General features: G+C 38.3%; 1 protein-coding gene across 3 annotated transcripts in view; it reads right to left on the reverse strand.

The window, feature by feature from the left end:
• PDE8B (phosphodiesterase 8B) overlaps positions 1-12969 on the reverse strand; it is a 76455-nt gene that overhangs the window by 36818 nt on the left and 26668 nt on the right. For all 3 annotated transcript variants that reach the window (XM_074533468.1, XM_074533471.1, XM_074533467.1), the window contains exon 2: positions 3955-4011. In XM_074533468.1, the coding sequence (XP_074389569.1) occupies positions 3955-3981 (27 nt within the window). In that variant the 5' untranslated portion in view covers positions 3982-4011. The remainder of the gene's footprint in view (positions 1-3954; positions 4012-12969) is intronic.

Genomic DNA, 12969 nt, shown 5'->3' on the forward strand with positions numbered 1-12969 from the left:
TAGAAGCTGAAAAGAGCTGTATTTCTGTGCCTCTCATGTAAAAGAAAGTGTTTTTTCAGAGAGAATAAATTTTTCACCCTTGCCCCATAACACACAATTTATCAGTGTCCATTTATTAATCTAAGTCATGCAGACATTCCCCATTACAGTTGCAGGTATTTACCATAGCGACTGATAACTATCCGTGCTACCCTATGTGTCAGATGAAGAATAGGGCTAATTTAGTGCAAATATGCTGTGAAAAAGAAGGCCTCAAAAAGTCAAAAGTTTATCCACAGCTATTAAAATTGCACAAAAAGTCAGCAGCCAGATTAGTCATGTATAAAGCAAAATCCTGTTCATTTCACAAATAAAAGTCATCCCCTGACTTTACTGAAACAACGTGCTCAAGAAAAATATGCAAAATTTTGGTCCAAATGCCTGTAGGAAAGACCAATAACCTTTATCCACCTTGCTTTATGCAGCTGTGGTGTCAGCACATGAATTTCAGCACCATCAGTCTAGAAGCTAGAAAAGGTGACAATAGCTTTCTTCTTATCTTTAGCTTCCTGGATTGTTGAATTCTAAACAATAAAAAAATCAATCATTGTTACTGTGACAGTCAGAGTTTCATTAAACAATGGAAGAAAATGATATGCTCACAATTTCTGTAAGTATTAAGAAGATAAAAGTTTCAATGTACTGGAAGGTTTTTAAATGCAGTTATCAAAAAGCAGATTTGGTTTACTGACACTTAACATCCAAGGTAACTGTTGTCACTCTTTTTAATCCCTGAGGTTTTTTTTCCAGCCATCAAAAAGTTGGAAAGCAGTGACATGGTTGAGCTGCAGATTTTCTACTTCCTGAGTGAAGTCCCTACTCTGATACAATCTTCTGTTTGGTTCCAAATGCTATTAGTTTTATTTTGTTCCTAGTTCGAAATGTTATGGGGAAACAAAATTTGAGGGGTGCGGGGGTGGCACGTTTTTTGATATCTTCCTTCTTTCAGCACTCCCAGTTTGGAAATAAAGGATGGCAAAATGCAGTAATTTATCATCTTTAAAATAATGGAGCTTAATTAAACCATACAATCTCTCCCTGGTAGCTGATTATCAGTGCACAAATCCTTCTGAGAATATTAATTTTAAAAGTGGTTTGAAGGTATTACTACTACACTTTCTCATTAACATTTGTATGGAGTTTACTATAAATCATCAAAACAGAATATAACTAGAAGTATACTTGAACAATGCTGTCATAGTCAAGGCAAAAATGTAATAATCCATATTAACAACATGATCAAGGAAATGCTTAAATTCAATCTGTGTTCCATGCCAAAAAAACTTCATGCAGTTTTTTTTTTTTTTGCTGCATGATTTGCCAGTGTTACTGTAAAAAGATCATTTTACTCAGTGTTGCCCTAGTTTAGGAATACCATGGACTTTCTCTGTAGAGGCTTTTCCAATTTTGGTGATGTACTGAAATTTTTACTCTCTTTCTAAGTATTTGCTTGACACAACTATTGCACATCTAGTTCCAAATTTATTACACAAATACAGAAAATGGACAGAAATTTGCTTCAAAGAGTTTGAAATACAAGAAACAACAGCTGAGGATAAACAAGCTACCAAAAGGAGAAAGAAAATTACAGCAACTTAAGAAGCTACTTAATCATTTTCAAATCATCATATCCCAGCAAGAGACTTTCAAATTGGAAAAGACATAGTATCTCTGAATAAAGTTAGAGATACCCGTTATAATGGTATGAGGGAACAGCGAAATGCTGTGCATCACTGTGCTTCATTTGCAGCTCATGAGGGAAGATCACAGTGTCAACACTGTGAAAGAGATGATGGCAAACAAATGTCCTAAAAGGTGAGAAAGTGCAGCATTTGAATAGGAACACACTGAAACGCTTATGAGCAAGCATTTCTGCAAGAGGATCCAACACCTTTTTTATGTGCACTAATTGCTTATAAAAACCACATCTCTAGTGTCCCCTGGAGAAAGCATATTTTTTGTGTACTTTCAGCATGGTCATTCCTGAAACCAAATCATTCTTATTTACAAGCCTTGGTACAAAGTTGAGGCAATTGTGCAATGTGTATATGGGATGTCTGGAGGGTTGGAGCTGGCTAGTTTGCTTTGGACTCTTCCCTTTGCCTCTTAAGGCCAGGAACACCTGGGTCACAATTCTGTACAAATGAAACCCAATTTTTACTCTGACATATATGGTCATGAAGTCCAGTGGGGAATCTATTAAATGGTTTTATGGCAGGTCACAGGCAAAAGTGAGGTCACTTCTCAGACAAAAAATATGTGCCATTTTGAGGTTGCATAGGTGTCCCATAACAGCATAAAACACAGCAGAATAAAATGAAGTTTGCTAAGAAAAGCCTCAGTGGCAATTGTTTTAACAATGGAACTTAACTTCTCAGACAATTGTAAACATGATTAATCATCCACAAATAGACATTTAAAATGTGATATTCAGTAGCTGTTTGCAATGCACAGAGAAACACATAATTGTATTGTCAAGATGAAATAAAAGATTAGCATTCATTTTTTTAATGTGGGGATCTGTGCATTACTTGCCAAATTATCTGAGGTAATGTGGCTTGTTCCACAAACACACAATGTGGGTTTACATGAAATGTTTTACTTAACTGTAAGTAAGTTAATGTATGGCAACATCTTCAAGGAAAATTCTTCAGTTAATGGTTTTACTTAATAATTTCTGCCTAAAACAGATTATTTTCTTACACAGATTCTCAGTTGTGAAATGTAAAGACAAAATAACACCCCCATCTAAAAAGATACCAAGAAGAATGTCAATTTTTGAAAACAAGAAAAATCCAACTTTGCCTTGGGCAAATCAAATTTCTATGAAGTAATATCCTGACAAAAACACTGAGAGTATTTGTAGTTGCTAAATATCTTCTGTATAATCTTTCTGAAAATGAACATGATCTAAAAATATTTTTCTGTGAAAAGTTACACATTTCTATGTTAAAATTCCCTGCCAAACTGAAGGTTGTTCTGCTGTTGAAGTCACTACTCCTCAGTCTTATTACAATATAAACAAGTAATTTCATCAGATTGAGTAATCATGGAGATTACATTCAGAAAGCCATTCATATGGCTTTACATTCAAGACTGAGTGTAAAGCCATAAAAATGTAAAGCTTTATGATGCTTTTCTTCCACACATAGGTTTTTCACAGAAAGGGTACTTGGTGACTAAATGTGTCTGTATTTTACAGAATTAACCAACTCATAAATTAATTCAGATGAATTATGTATCACTAAAACAATGTTAAAGACTAAAAGGCTATTTAATTTCCTATAATCCGAGAGTTCCAACATCCACTATAAGCTGAAAAAAAACCCAAATTATATTTTTTTTGTTATATATATAACAAAAAATAAAAATAAATCCTCTGATACTATCACAGGAACAAAATGAACAGAAAATGAAGCATGTATGGATAAGAGCTGTTGTTTCTTAGCTGAATTTGAATCTGTCTTCTTGGAGCACATTTCTTGAATTGGTGGTCTGTAAAACATAGTTCTCTGTCCTGTTACAGTTCTCTGTCCTGTTGTGCAAAACCCAGCAAAACTGAACATATATCTAAATTTCATGAAGCTCTCTGCTGTGGTAGAGCAAAACTGAACAGGTTTTAGTATCCATAGAGGCAGCTCTTTCCCTGGTTGATGCACATACACTCACACTCCTACTGGTAGGACAGAAACAAGGAATGAGGGGATGTTAGTGGAAATCTAAGGGTCTTATTTACCGAGTTAATTTACTTGTAGGTCTTCTCAAGCAATGAGATACACAAAACACACATCATCCCTCTTACGGTCCTTGTACAAGTGAAATTAAAATATTATAGTTAACTAAAGAGTTTGAACCTTAACTTCTTCATCTATCAATACTGAATTGGCTCTCTCAGAAACTGAAGGAGCATCTTACCTGAATTGGGTATTGTGTCAGTCTCATGGGCCCAACTTGTACTTCTGCAGTTGAAGCCTGATAAAGAAATACAGATTTTTTTTTCATTGTCATTCTTAAGAAGGTAGCATTTTACATACAAGAATTAAAGGTCAAACAGAACCATGAAAGATGCTAAAAAGCACACTGGCATGTGAACAGCAGTAATTTCATTACTTTGAAGTGCATCTCACATGATAATCTTTACCAAATTCCTATTTTTGTATTACTTGCCTGTAAGTTAAAAATGCTAGGGTTTTAAATAAGGAAGCAAGAAACACTTTCTTTTCCCTGTTTCCCCAACAGAGTACCTAGGTTATATAGAAGGACTTTTCTTTTGCTGGAGACTAGAAAGCTATTTATCTCTGGCCAAAAGTTATTCATTAGAATGTAATACAGAACGGTTTTTAAAGGTCTTGTGAAATATTCTAAATAATAATAATGTTTTAGTGGGATTGATAGGGAAAGAAGTGACTTTTGAGAAAAGGGAATTTGTTTGGGTTGCAGACTGAAAGTTGTTTTCCTGAACCATAGCCTTCAGTTTTCAGGTAAAAATATCACTACCATGTGAGCCATGACATTTTCAGAAGATATGATAGCACACCATAATTTAAACCTGCTGCAAGAAAGCCAGTAGAAGTGGGCTGTGGCTGCTTTGTTTGTTACACTTCTTAGGAACTGGACTACGTTAATACTTTTTGTGTCTTGATACATTTCAGTACACTTCTCCTGTACACTACTGATTTGTTTCACTTCAAACCATTAGCTACAGAAGGTTGTTAAGCAACAAAACAATACATATGCCCTCACACAGGTGCACCTACTTAATGAGAAGAGTCTTTAAACCTTTACAATTTTCGTGCATATGGAGAATTAGCTGCAAGTCATCAATCTCCACAAGGGCACACTCCTTGCTTTCATGGTCACCAGTTACCCCAGGTGCCCCAGGTGTAGATGAGTTAAAGCAATCACCCTGCAAGACATGTAATCTGACCAAAACCCTAACTGTAGGCAGATTCCCGAGGCCATTCCCTGGCACATAGGAATGCTGGAGCCTTACTTCTGTGGCATTTTTCTCTGTGGTGCTCATTAGTCTGAGCCTTTTATACAGGCAATACTTAATCCTTTAAAAATGTATTTTTCAAAGGAATGTGTATAAACATTTAAAACAGATGAAGTTCCCGGTATTCTACTCTTTTCTTTTAGAGAATACAATGCAGTGTTAAGCATTAACAGCCTGGCCTGCACGTGAGACAATGGCATTATGTATAGCTACAACCGACACGTTGGACTTTCATGCACCATTGCGCATCGATTCTTCTCAGCCCAACAACCTACGTCAGAAGGTGGTAACGGGCAGGACTGCAAAAGATTAAACTACAAAGCCTGCCACTGTTTTCCAAAGCAAAAACTGCCCCCAATATAAGTGTAGTTAACCTCTCCTTTTCTCACGGAAGAGCTTCACTTTCCACTAGAGCTCCTGCTGTAGCTGAATGTAGCTTAGTTCCAGTAAGCATATCTGAAGAGAAATGGAAGTTAGCACCCATCATCAACCATGAGTTAAGAGTAAGTTAAAGAAACAGCTCTCTGAAAGCTCACAGCTCCTATTCTCCCAAACCAAAAGAGAGAAACAGCACATTCAAACTCCAATGATACTCAATAGGAAACTCTTAAATAAATATTTTATTATCATACACTTTGATTAAAAAAAAAGTCTCAAAGTGATCTCATTAGACAAATCTGTAAGACTACACAACAGACTTCAGTCAGTCTCAGAGCAAAAGCGTGTTTTTTGAAAATACATAGCTCAAACTGTCTCAGAAGGTGTGGATCAAAAGCATGAGATTCTTCAACAAAAGAAGTCACCAGTAAAAAGAAGAATACAGACACATCCATGTATGTTGGGACACAGACATTTATTTTATTCTCTATTTACTAATGCCAGGGAAATATCAGGGAACTCACATTGTAAATGAATGCCTTCCACTTTCTACTGCTTCAGAAGATATTCAGAGTTAGTCACTCTGTATTGTCAAAAATGGAATAACTGTGTCCAAGACACAGATCAATGCAGGTAAGTCTATCAAGTCCTTCACAGATATTACTTTATATAGATTAGCCACTTTTCTTATCCTGTTTACTTTAAAATAACAGCAACAAAATAATCCATTCACTCAGACTCTGACTCAGAGTTTTTCTCCCAGCTGTTTCTGTGTCAGCCTCATGAATGAATAGAAAACACTTGAATAGAAGGACAAAAAAATCAGCGTCTTTCTCTTCCTCCCCTCCTTCCAGATTCAGGGTGCTCCTGCCTTTCCTAATAGCAGGAAAGTTAGGTGAAAATTAGAAAATCAGAGACTCCTGATGTAGGTGAACATGTCCCTGTACTGCTCAGTGCAGACTTGATGGGTCAGAACAATGGAGGGATGCAGAATAGGTGCTGTTCTACCTGAAAGATAGCTATGTATTGTCTTTGAGTTCCTAAGATGCTCAACTTCATTACTTATACAATGCACAGAAACAGATGGGACAAATTAAGGTTGGTAATGAACCTGAATATGAGAAGGATAAATAAACCTTCTCATTAGATATAGCAAGAAATATGTCTGACGTCCTCCTTTCTGGTCTTTAAGTTCCGAGTCTTGTTTCACTACCTGAATCAGACCCTTGGATTTATATGCCCAAAGTACTGCAGGTATAGGTGACTGACTCACTTTCCTCTGTCAAACTCAGCTAAAGGAGGCAGCAAAAATAAAGACATGTGTGCCTGGCCTTCACAAATGCCCTACAGATCTCTCACTTGCCTGAAGGAACTAATTCCACATCTTCTGAACTCCCAGAAGAATCTGACCATGTGGACATTGGGTATTACTGATACCATGACCATACCTCTGTTCATTTCCTCACTTAAGTGAATAGCACATTACTGATGATTTCCAATTTAAATAAAGCTCTCATTATTTGACTGACTGCCAGGAAGGACTGCTAATAGATCTGCAACCTAAATCAATTAGTGTAGTAGCTCATAACAGACTTTTCTGGTAAAACATGCAGAGACAAGCCTGATTCCAAAGAGGCCAGTGAGAAACCCCTAATTTCAGTGAACAGAGGAACAGACACTGTATTGAAAGCAAAGAAATAACCACTGAGAAATAATAAAAGCATAAAACCAGTGAAAAAAGAAGTTTAACATTTTTAACTGCCCAATATTATTTTCAGTGTCATTGTAATCTCCTTAGCATTCTCCCCAGGAATCAGCTATGAAACAAGTAATTAGACAAAGTCAATAGCACTTTCTTAGCTCTTATGCTTTTGTGCAAACCAGTGATCACCAAATAGCTTACTATCATAGCATTAAGCAAAATGCATTACTACTTCATTGAATTTTCACCTTTCTAAGTCAGTACAAAAGTCTTTACCCCAGCATGGCTGCAGCCCATGCAGTTTATGAATCATCAATAATTACCAACACACCACTGTAATTAGTACAGACTAATTAGTACAACAAAATCTTCTTGCATAATTCTGTGCTGCTTCAGAGCAACAACAGCAGCTAGAGCCAACCAAGCAGAGAAGCAAAGGTGTTGGTGAATTCAGCCTCCTGAAAAGGCTCAGGACGGATGTGCCAGTTGAGAAGCAACATGCAGATGCCAAGGTTCCTTTGGACATCCTTTTGCCCTGAAGGCTTCCTGCCCTCCTCCCTTTCCCTTTCATTAGTGCATCCCTTCATTCAGCTTTGTAGTGTTTTCAGACATCTGTCTCTTTGGTTTTGCAAGCCAGTAATAGGAATCTCTTTTTGATCCAGCTTTCACCTCAGCCTTGTGCTCCCCTGGCTGCATCTTTGCCAGGGCTGTTTTGCACTTCCCTCCAGCTCAATTTCGTCTATCCACACTGTTGGTGAAGTGTGGATAGAAGAAACTGAGCTGGAGGGACCTATTCCTTGGCTATTACCATTTTCATGTTTGATTGTATCACTATTTTCAATCTCAAGTCCCTTGGCTTTTTTTTTTTCCCTAGCCAAACTGCAGTCCACAACCATGTATGACTTCAACCCTGGCCTTAGTCTTGCATGAATTCCCTTACAAGACACAGGGCCAAGAGCTGATGTCCAACACCTTTGGCCTGGAGCTGGTGCCCTGCACTTCTGCCTGCTAAAGCACACCAGACAAGGGTGCCCAACTCCGCTGTTCAGCAAAGCTACACTCTGTCCTTCCCCATTTTTTCTTTGACTAGTCTTCCTTAATAGAACAATATCACAATCTTTCTCCTCTTTTAGTTTTTTTCACTTCTGGTGCCTCCAACTCCACAGGCATTTTTGTATAGTTTAACACTTGGCCACTCTTTCTCTGTTTGGAGTCTCTCCCTCTGTCAGCTTCTACAGTTACAGAGAGTATCACTTGACCTGTTTAGCAATTTGTGTTTATAAAGAAGGGGCAGATTTATGGGAGAAAACTGGAGAGCTCTTTTCACCTCTGAGTCAAGAAACCCCTAAATGATAATTTGGCAAAGGCTGAGAGACTAAGTAGGATGAATCACTCCTACAGTACGTACTCCTACTGCTGGAGCTTGATCCTGAGGTAGATGGTTTTGTGGTCTGACCTCCCCAGCTTTTTCAGACACCATCTTTCCCTGCCTCATATATTTGACTGACTCTTTATCCTCTCCACCCACCAGAACAGCTACTGTCCCAGTAACTACAGCAACTCTCTTTCAGGAAAGACGGCTCTCTTCCACCTTGTTGTCAAATTCTGTTGGGTTTTGTAGTTGTTGTTTCGACTTCTTTTTCCCCGTCAGATTCTCCTTGCTGTGGTTTCCAGTTAACTTTTACATCTGCTTGCTGAGCTGCTGGTCCCCTTCATTTTCCTCAGCCCCACTAGAGGGCTGCCAACTCACTCTGCTCCATGAGCTGCTCCCCTCTTGCCAGCCGACTGCCACTTTTCCACGGAGTCCAGAGGAGCATTAGATAGTTGGACAGCTCAACCCTGAAGTTAATGCAAGGTCATGCTATTTTATTTTCTGAAAACAATGATCAAACACATACTACTTAGAAGAAATAAAGTTTTATCACTGCTGGTTCAGCCACTGCAGTCTCTGCAAGCGCTTCTAAGAGAAGTCTGACCCTTAAGATAAAAAATACACACAGGCAGTTGGAAGTGGTGGCCTGCTAACAACATTTGTGACAACACACACTGAGGCATGCAGCATAAAAATAATACATCCACAGGCAACACATGGGACCCCAAATCCCCAAAACCTGTAGGTTTGGCAGGGTCTGCATGTAGGTCAAGGGTAGCGTTCACAAACTTGCATGTGGTTCTTTTGCCTCTCAAAAGCAAGCAGAATTGGGCTGAGACCATATCAATACCCCCAGTTAAAGCTATGTCACTGCACACAAGAGAATTAGACATTTACAAGGGAACAGAACAAGTCAAGAGGAAGAAGAGCCCTTCCTTCCATGACAACTTTCACCTCTGGGTGATGAAATTCAGCTCCTGTTGCGTACTCTCACCCATGACCTTTGAGCTCCTTTTCTGCAGCGACTGTGTCTGAAAGGGAGCATTAGACCCTAACTTTCTTTCCCACCTTCTTCTTGCCTACCAATCTTGCCTTCACCTGGAGGGAGAGCACTAATTTAGCAGTGAAGCATTTTAAACCAAGCATGGCTAGGTATAGAATATCTCATATCAGATCCACCAGCCCACTGCAGTCCCTGCATCTCTCCTGTGCTCTGAATACCAGCCTGACTGGGTTCCCAAGGGGACCTGCCATAGAGATGCCTCAGTCTGCAAACTCTACGTGTTCTTCAGTGCGAGCCATATGACAAGATTCATACGTTAGTAGAGATAAGATGGTCACCAGTTCTGGAGACAAGCAGAAGCCTTCATAAAAACTTCAAAGTAAGGATCAAATGCTTAAAATTGAACTTCTGTGAATTACACAGTTGATAATATAATGAATGGCTAAGTTGGTTGGGGTTTTTTGTGTTTCGTTCTCAAACTCTGCTTCTCCTTTGCACAAACTCCTTTTGAGCAATGCTGAGAAGTTTTGTCTCAGAATCAGCTTCAGGAACAGATATTAAGATTTCTTTCTTCCTTCATTCTCATTCCTCACTATATGGTTTCCTAGCTTGTGTTTCCAATAAGAAATCAGAAAAACAAATAGTCAAAACCACAGATCTGTTTATTCTCTATTTCTCACTCCCTTTGTCATGCCCAGGAGATGTCATCCATTTTTAAGCAACTAGAGTGAGTAGTGTTCATATAATCTTCCTGTTTCAATTTAAAATCAGTTTCAAGGGAAGAAAAGCAAACTAGGGGGATGCAGGTAAACCTCTGAAAGACATGGAGAAGGAGAGGGAAACAAAAGGCAGTTAGCACCAACAAGTCACAAGTAGTGGATCATCCTAAGGGAAATAAAAATTGAGAAATTAATATCAGTGTCTAGTTAATAGAGATTTTAGATGACTTCAACAAGCAAGCTGACACTTGTAAAATAATCCTATGAGGTTTAAGATAATAAACGTGTATCTGATATAAAATGATAACTGTAGAAAGAATATTATTTTAGGACTTTTTAAATTCAGTTCACAGTTTGGTAGCAGCTTCCTTGTGAATACATTATCATAATAGGACAATAGAACAAACAAGCAGAAAAGACACTAGCTCAGCCATTATGGTGCTACACTTGGCATACAAACTACCATTGTTGAACAGTCCTCAATCCTCACAGCAGCAGCTACTCTGAGACCTTTCAAGGCTGCAAAAGACTCAGAAATTCTCTATCCATAGAGGGTAGTCCACATCTCATTTATTCCTATAATTTGCAGATTAGGGCTTTCAACAGCATCTGGAAAAAGTCATGCAGTTTGTACACACAGTTTCTCACCATGCAGATTTTTCTTATATGGATTCAAGGATCATGATCTACTATTAGGACCACTACCAAAATTCTGGTTCTTGGTATCAACATAGAATAAATTCGGTATTTGAGATACAGTTGGTTGAACACATTGGGATAGGATGATCCTTTATAAAATCCAAAAAGGAGATTTCTAAACACATTCCCATTTCTAAAAAAACCTGTGAGGAACAATCAAAAGAATCAGTCAAACCAACTAATCTTGGTCCAACATCCTCTCTTCACAAGTGGCCAAAAGCAGACACAAAACTGGAAAATGCAAAAGCAGGACAAACACAGGGTGACACTGTCTCTTATATCCCTTAACCTTGTTGTGTATAGCTTGTCTTAGCTTATGCTTTTCTGCTCACAAAGCAGCAGAACATGTAAATAAAAACAATCCCTTTCTTCACTGACCATATAGAGTGTCTCAAAAGTCACAGCACTGGGAAATTTCCTCCCCTTCCCCCAGATACTGGGAGCATGAATAAGAAGGGTTTGGGTAAGTGTTAAGATGTTCAGTGAAACTCCAATGAATAAAGAATCACAAAACTTTTGTCGTGAAGGGACCCCTGAAGGCAATTTAGTCCCTTCAAGTGGTGCTGTTGCAATGCATTACTAGGTCAGCCATGGCTTTACCTATCCCTTGTCATCATGGCTGCTGCTCAGCAATCACATTCCAGCCTGTACTGACAAGACGGGAAGTAAAATCCATTTTTGGACAAGTGCTTTAATTTCCAAACTACTATGTAAGATTTTTGGAAGGAAAAACAACTACAGAATGCATCTAGGTTATTTTGATTTTGTCAACAGAACTTTCTCTGAGAGTATATTTATTTTGTTAGCACACAAATTTCACTTCACTGAATATGCTTGGCAGGTAAATTATGTTAACACCCCTGCAATGTGAAGAGGTGAAGGGAAAACAAACTTTTACAAACATCTGTCAAGTGAACAGAGTATGTCCAGACTTATGGATCTTGGCATGGTGAGACTTCTTTCTGTAAATCCATCTGTCATTACTGTCCATTCTCAACTTCGCAGAAGCATGAGTCACACACATTACTGGGGAATCCGATCAAATTTCTTTACTTTGGGGAAAAGCACACCAACTGAGACTGAGCTGCTTCAAAAATACATGCACTGGTGTCTGGGAGAGAGCAAAATCCAAGATTATAGATACAGAGAGATATAAAAGTTAATTGTATTTTCATCTTTGTATGTTGAAATAGTCAAAAAAGCAACCAGTGTGAGGATAGGAAGAAAGATCCAAACGAAAAAACTTTATACTACCATGTAAATTTATGGTGAACCAACACTTCCAGTGTTGTACATATCTTTTGCTTTCCTTGAGATAAATTAATGAAAACTAGAAAAATTTAAGCAAAAAGAATAATAATAAAATTTCAAGATATCTTAGGCGGCTTCTTCTAGGAAGAGAGCTTCCTAAAGAACTGAACAGGTATCTATGAAATCAGAAGCAGCTAGAGCAGAATGAAGAATGACTCACCAAGAGTATTCCCAATACAAGAAATTTGATGCTTGCACTTAGAGCAGGCCGCTGGAAGGGGCATTGTTAAAAGAGCAGTTGAACAAAACTTACCAAAGGTAGGCCCCTGTGCTGCTGCAGAAGACATCAGTAGGGACATAACCTCAACTGGCAGGCCCTTCAGTTATAAGTTAAGAGAGGCCCAGGGAGTGATCCCTCTCCATGTGCACTCTTCTCTCTGCTGCCTGAGGCTCCTTACACTTGCCCAAGACAAGATAACAGGCAGACAGGCTCATGGTTTAATACAGTAGATCAATTCTTGGGCATGGCTATTAAAAATTATACAAAAACACCAATAAGTGAGTTTCAATACTGGATATTTCAGGTAATACAATCATAGAAATATGAACAGAAATAGCTAGAACACAATTTGCAGGAAGAGATTAGCTAAATAGTCATTACAGTCTTCCATCACCTCTTGGTCTAGGTAAATACTCAAAACTTGTGACTCATACTGCCAGTCTGCAATCAAAGAATCATTTTAAAATGCAAAATTTACTTTGCCTTCCAAACACTCATTAAGAAAAAGCATCTGGAGGTTATCTGCATAC

This window comes from Zonotrichia albicollis, chromosome Z (genome assembly GCF_047830755.1).
Source record: "Zonotrichia albicollis isolate bZonAlb1 chromosome Z, bZonAlb1.hap1, whole genome shotgun sequence".
Lineage (NCBI taxonomy): Eukaryota > Metazoa > Chordata > Aves > Passeriformes > Passerellidae > Zonotrichia > Zonotrichia albicollis.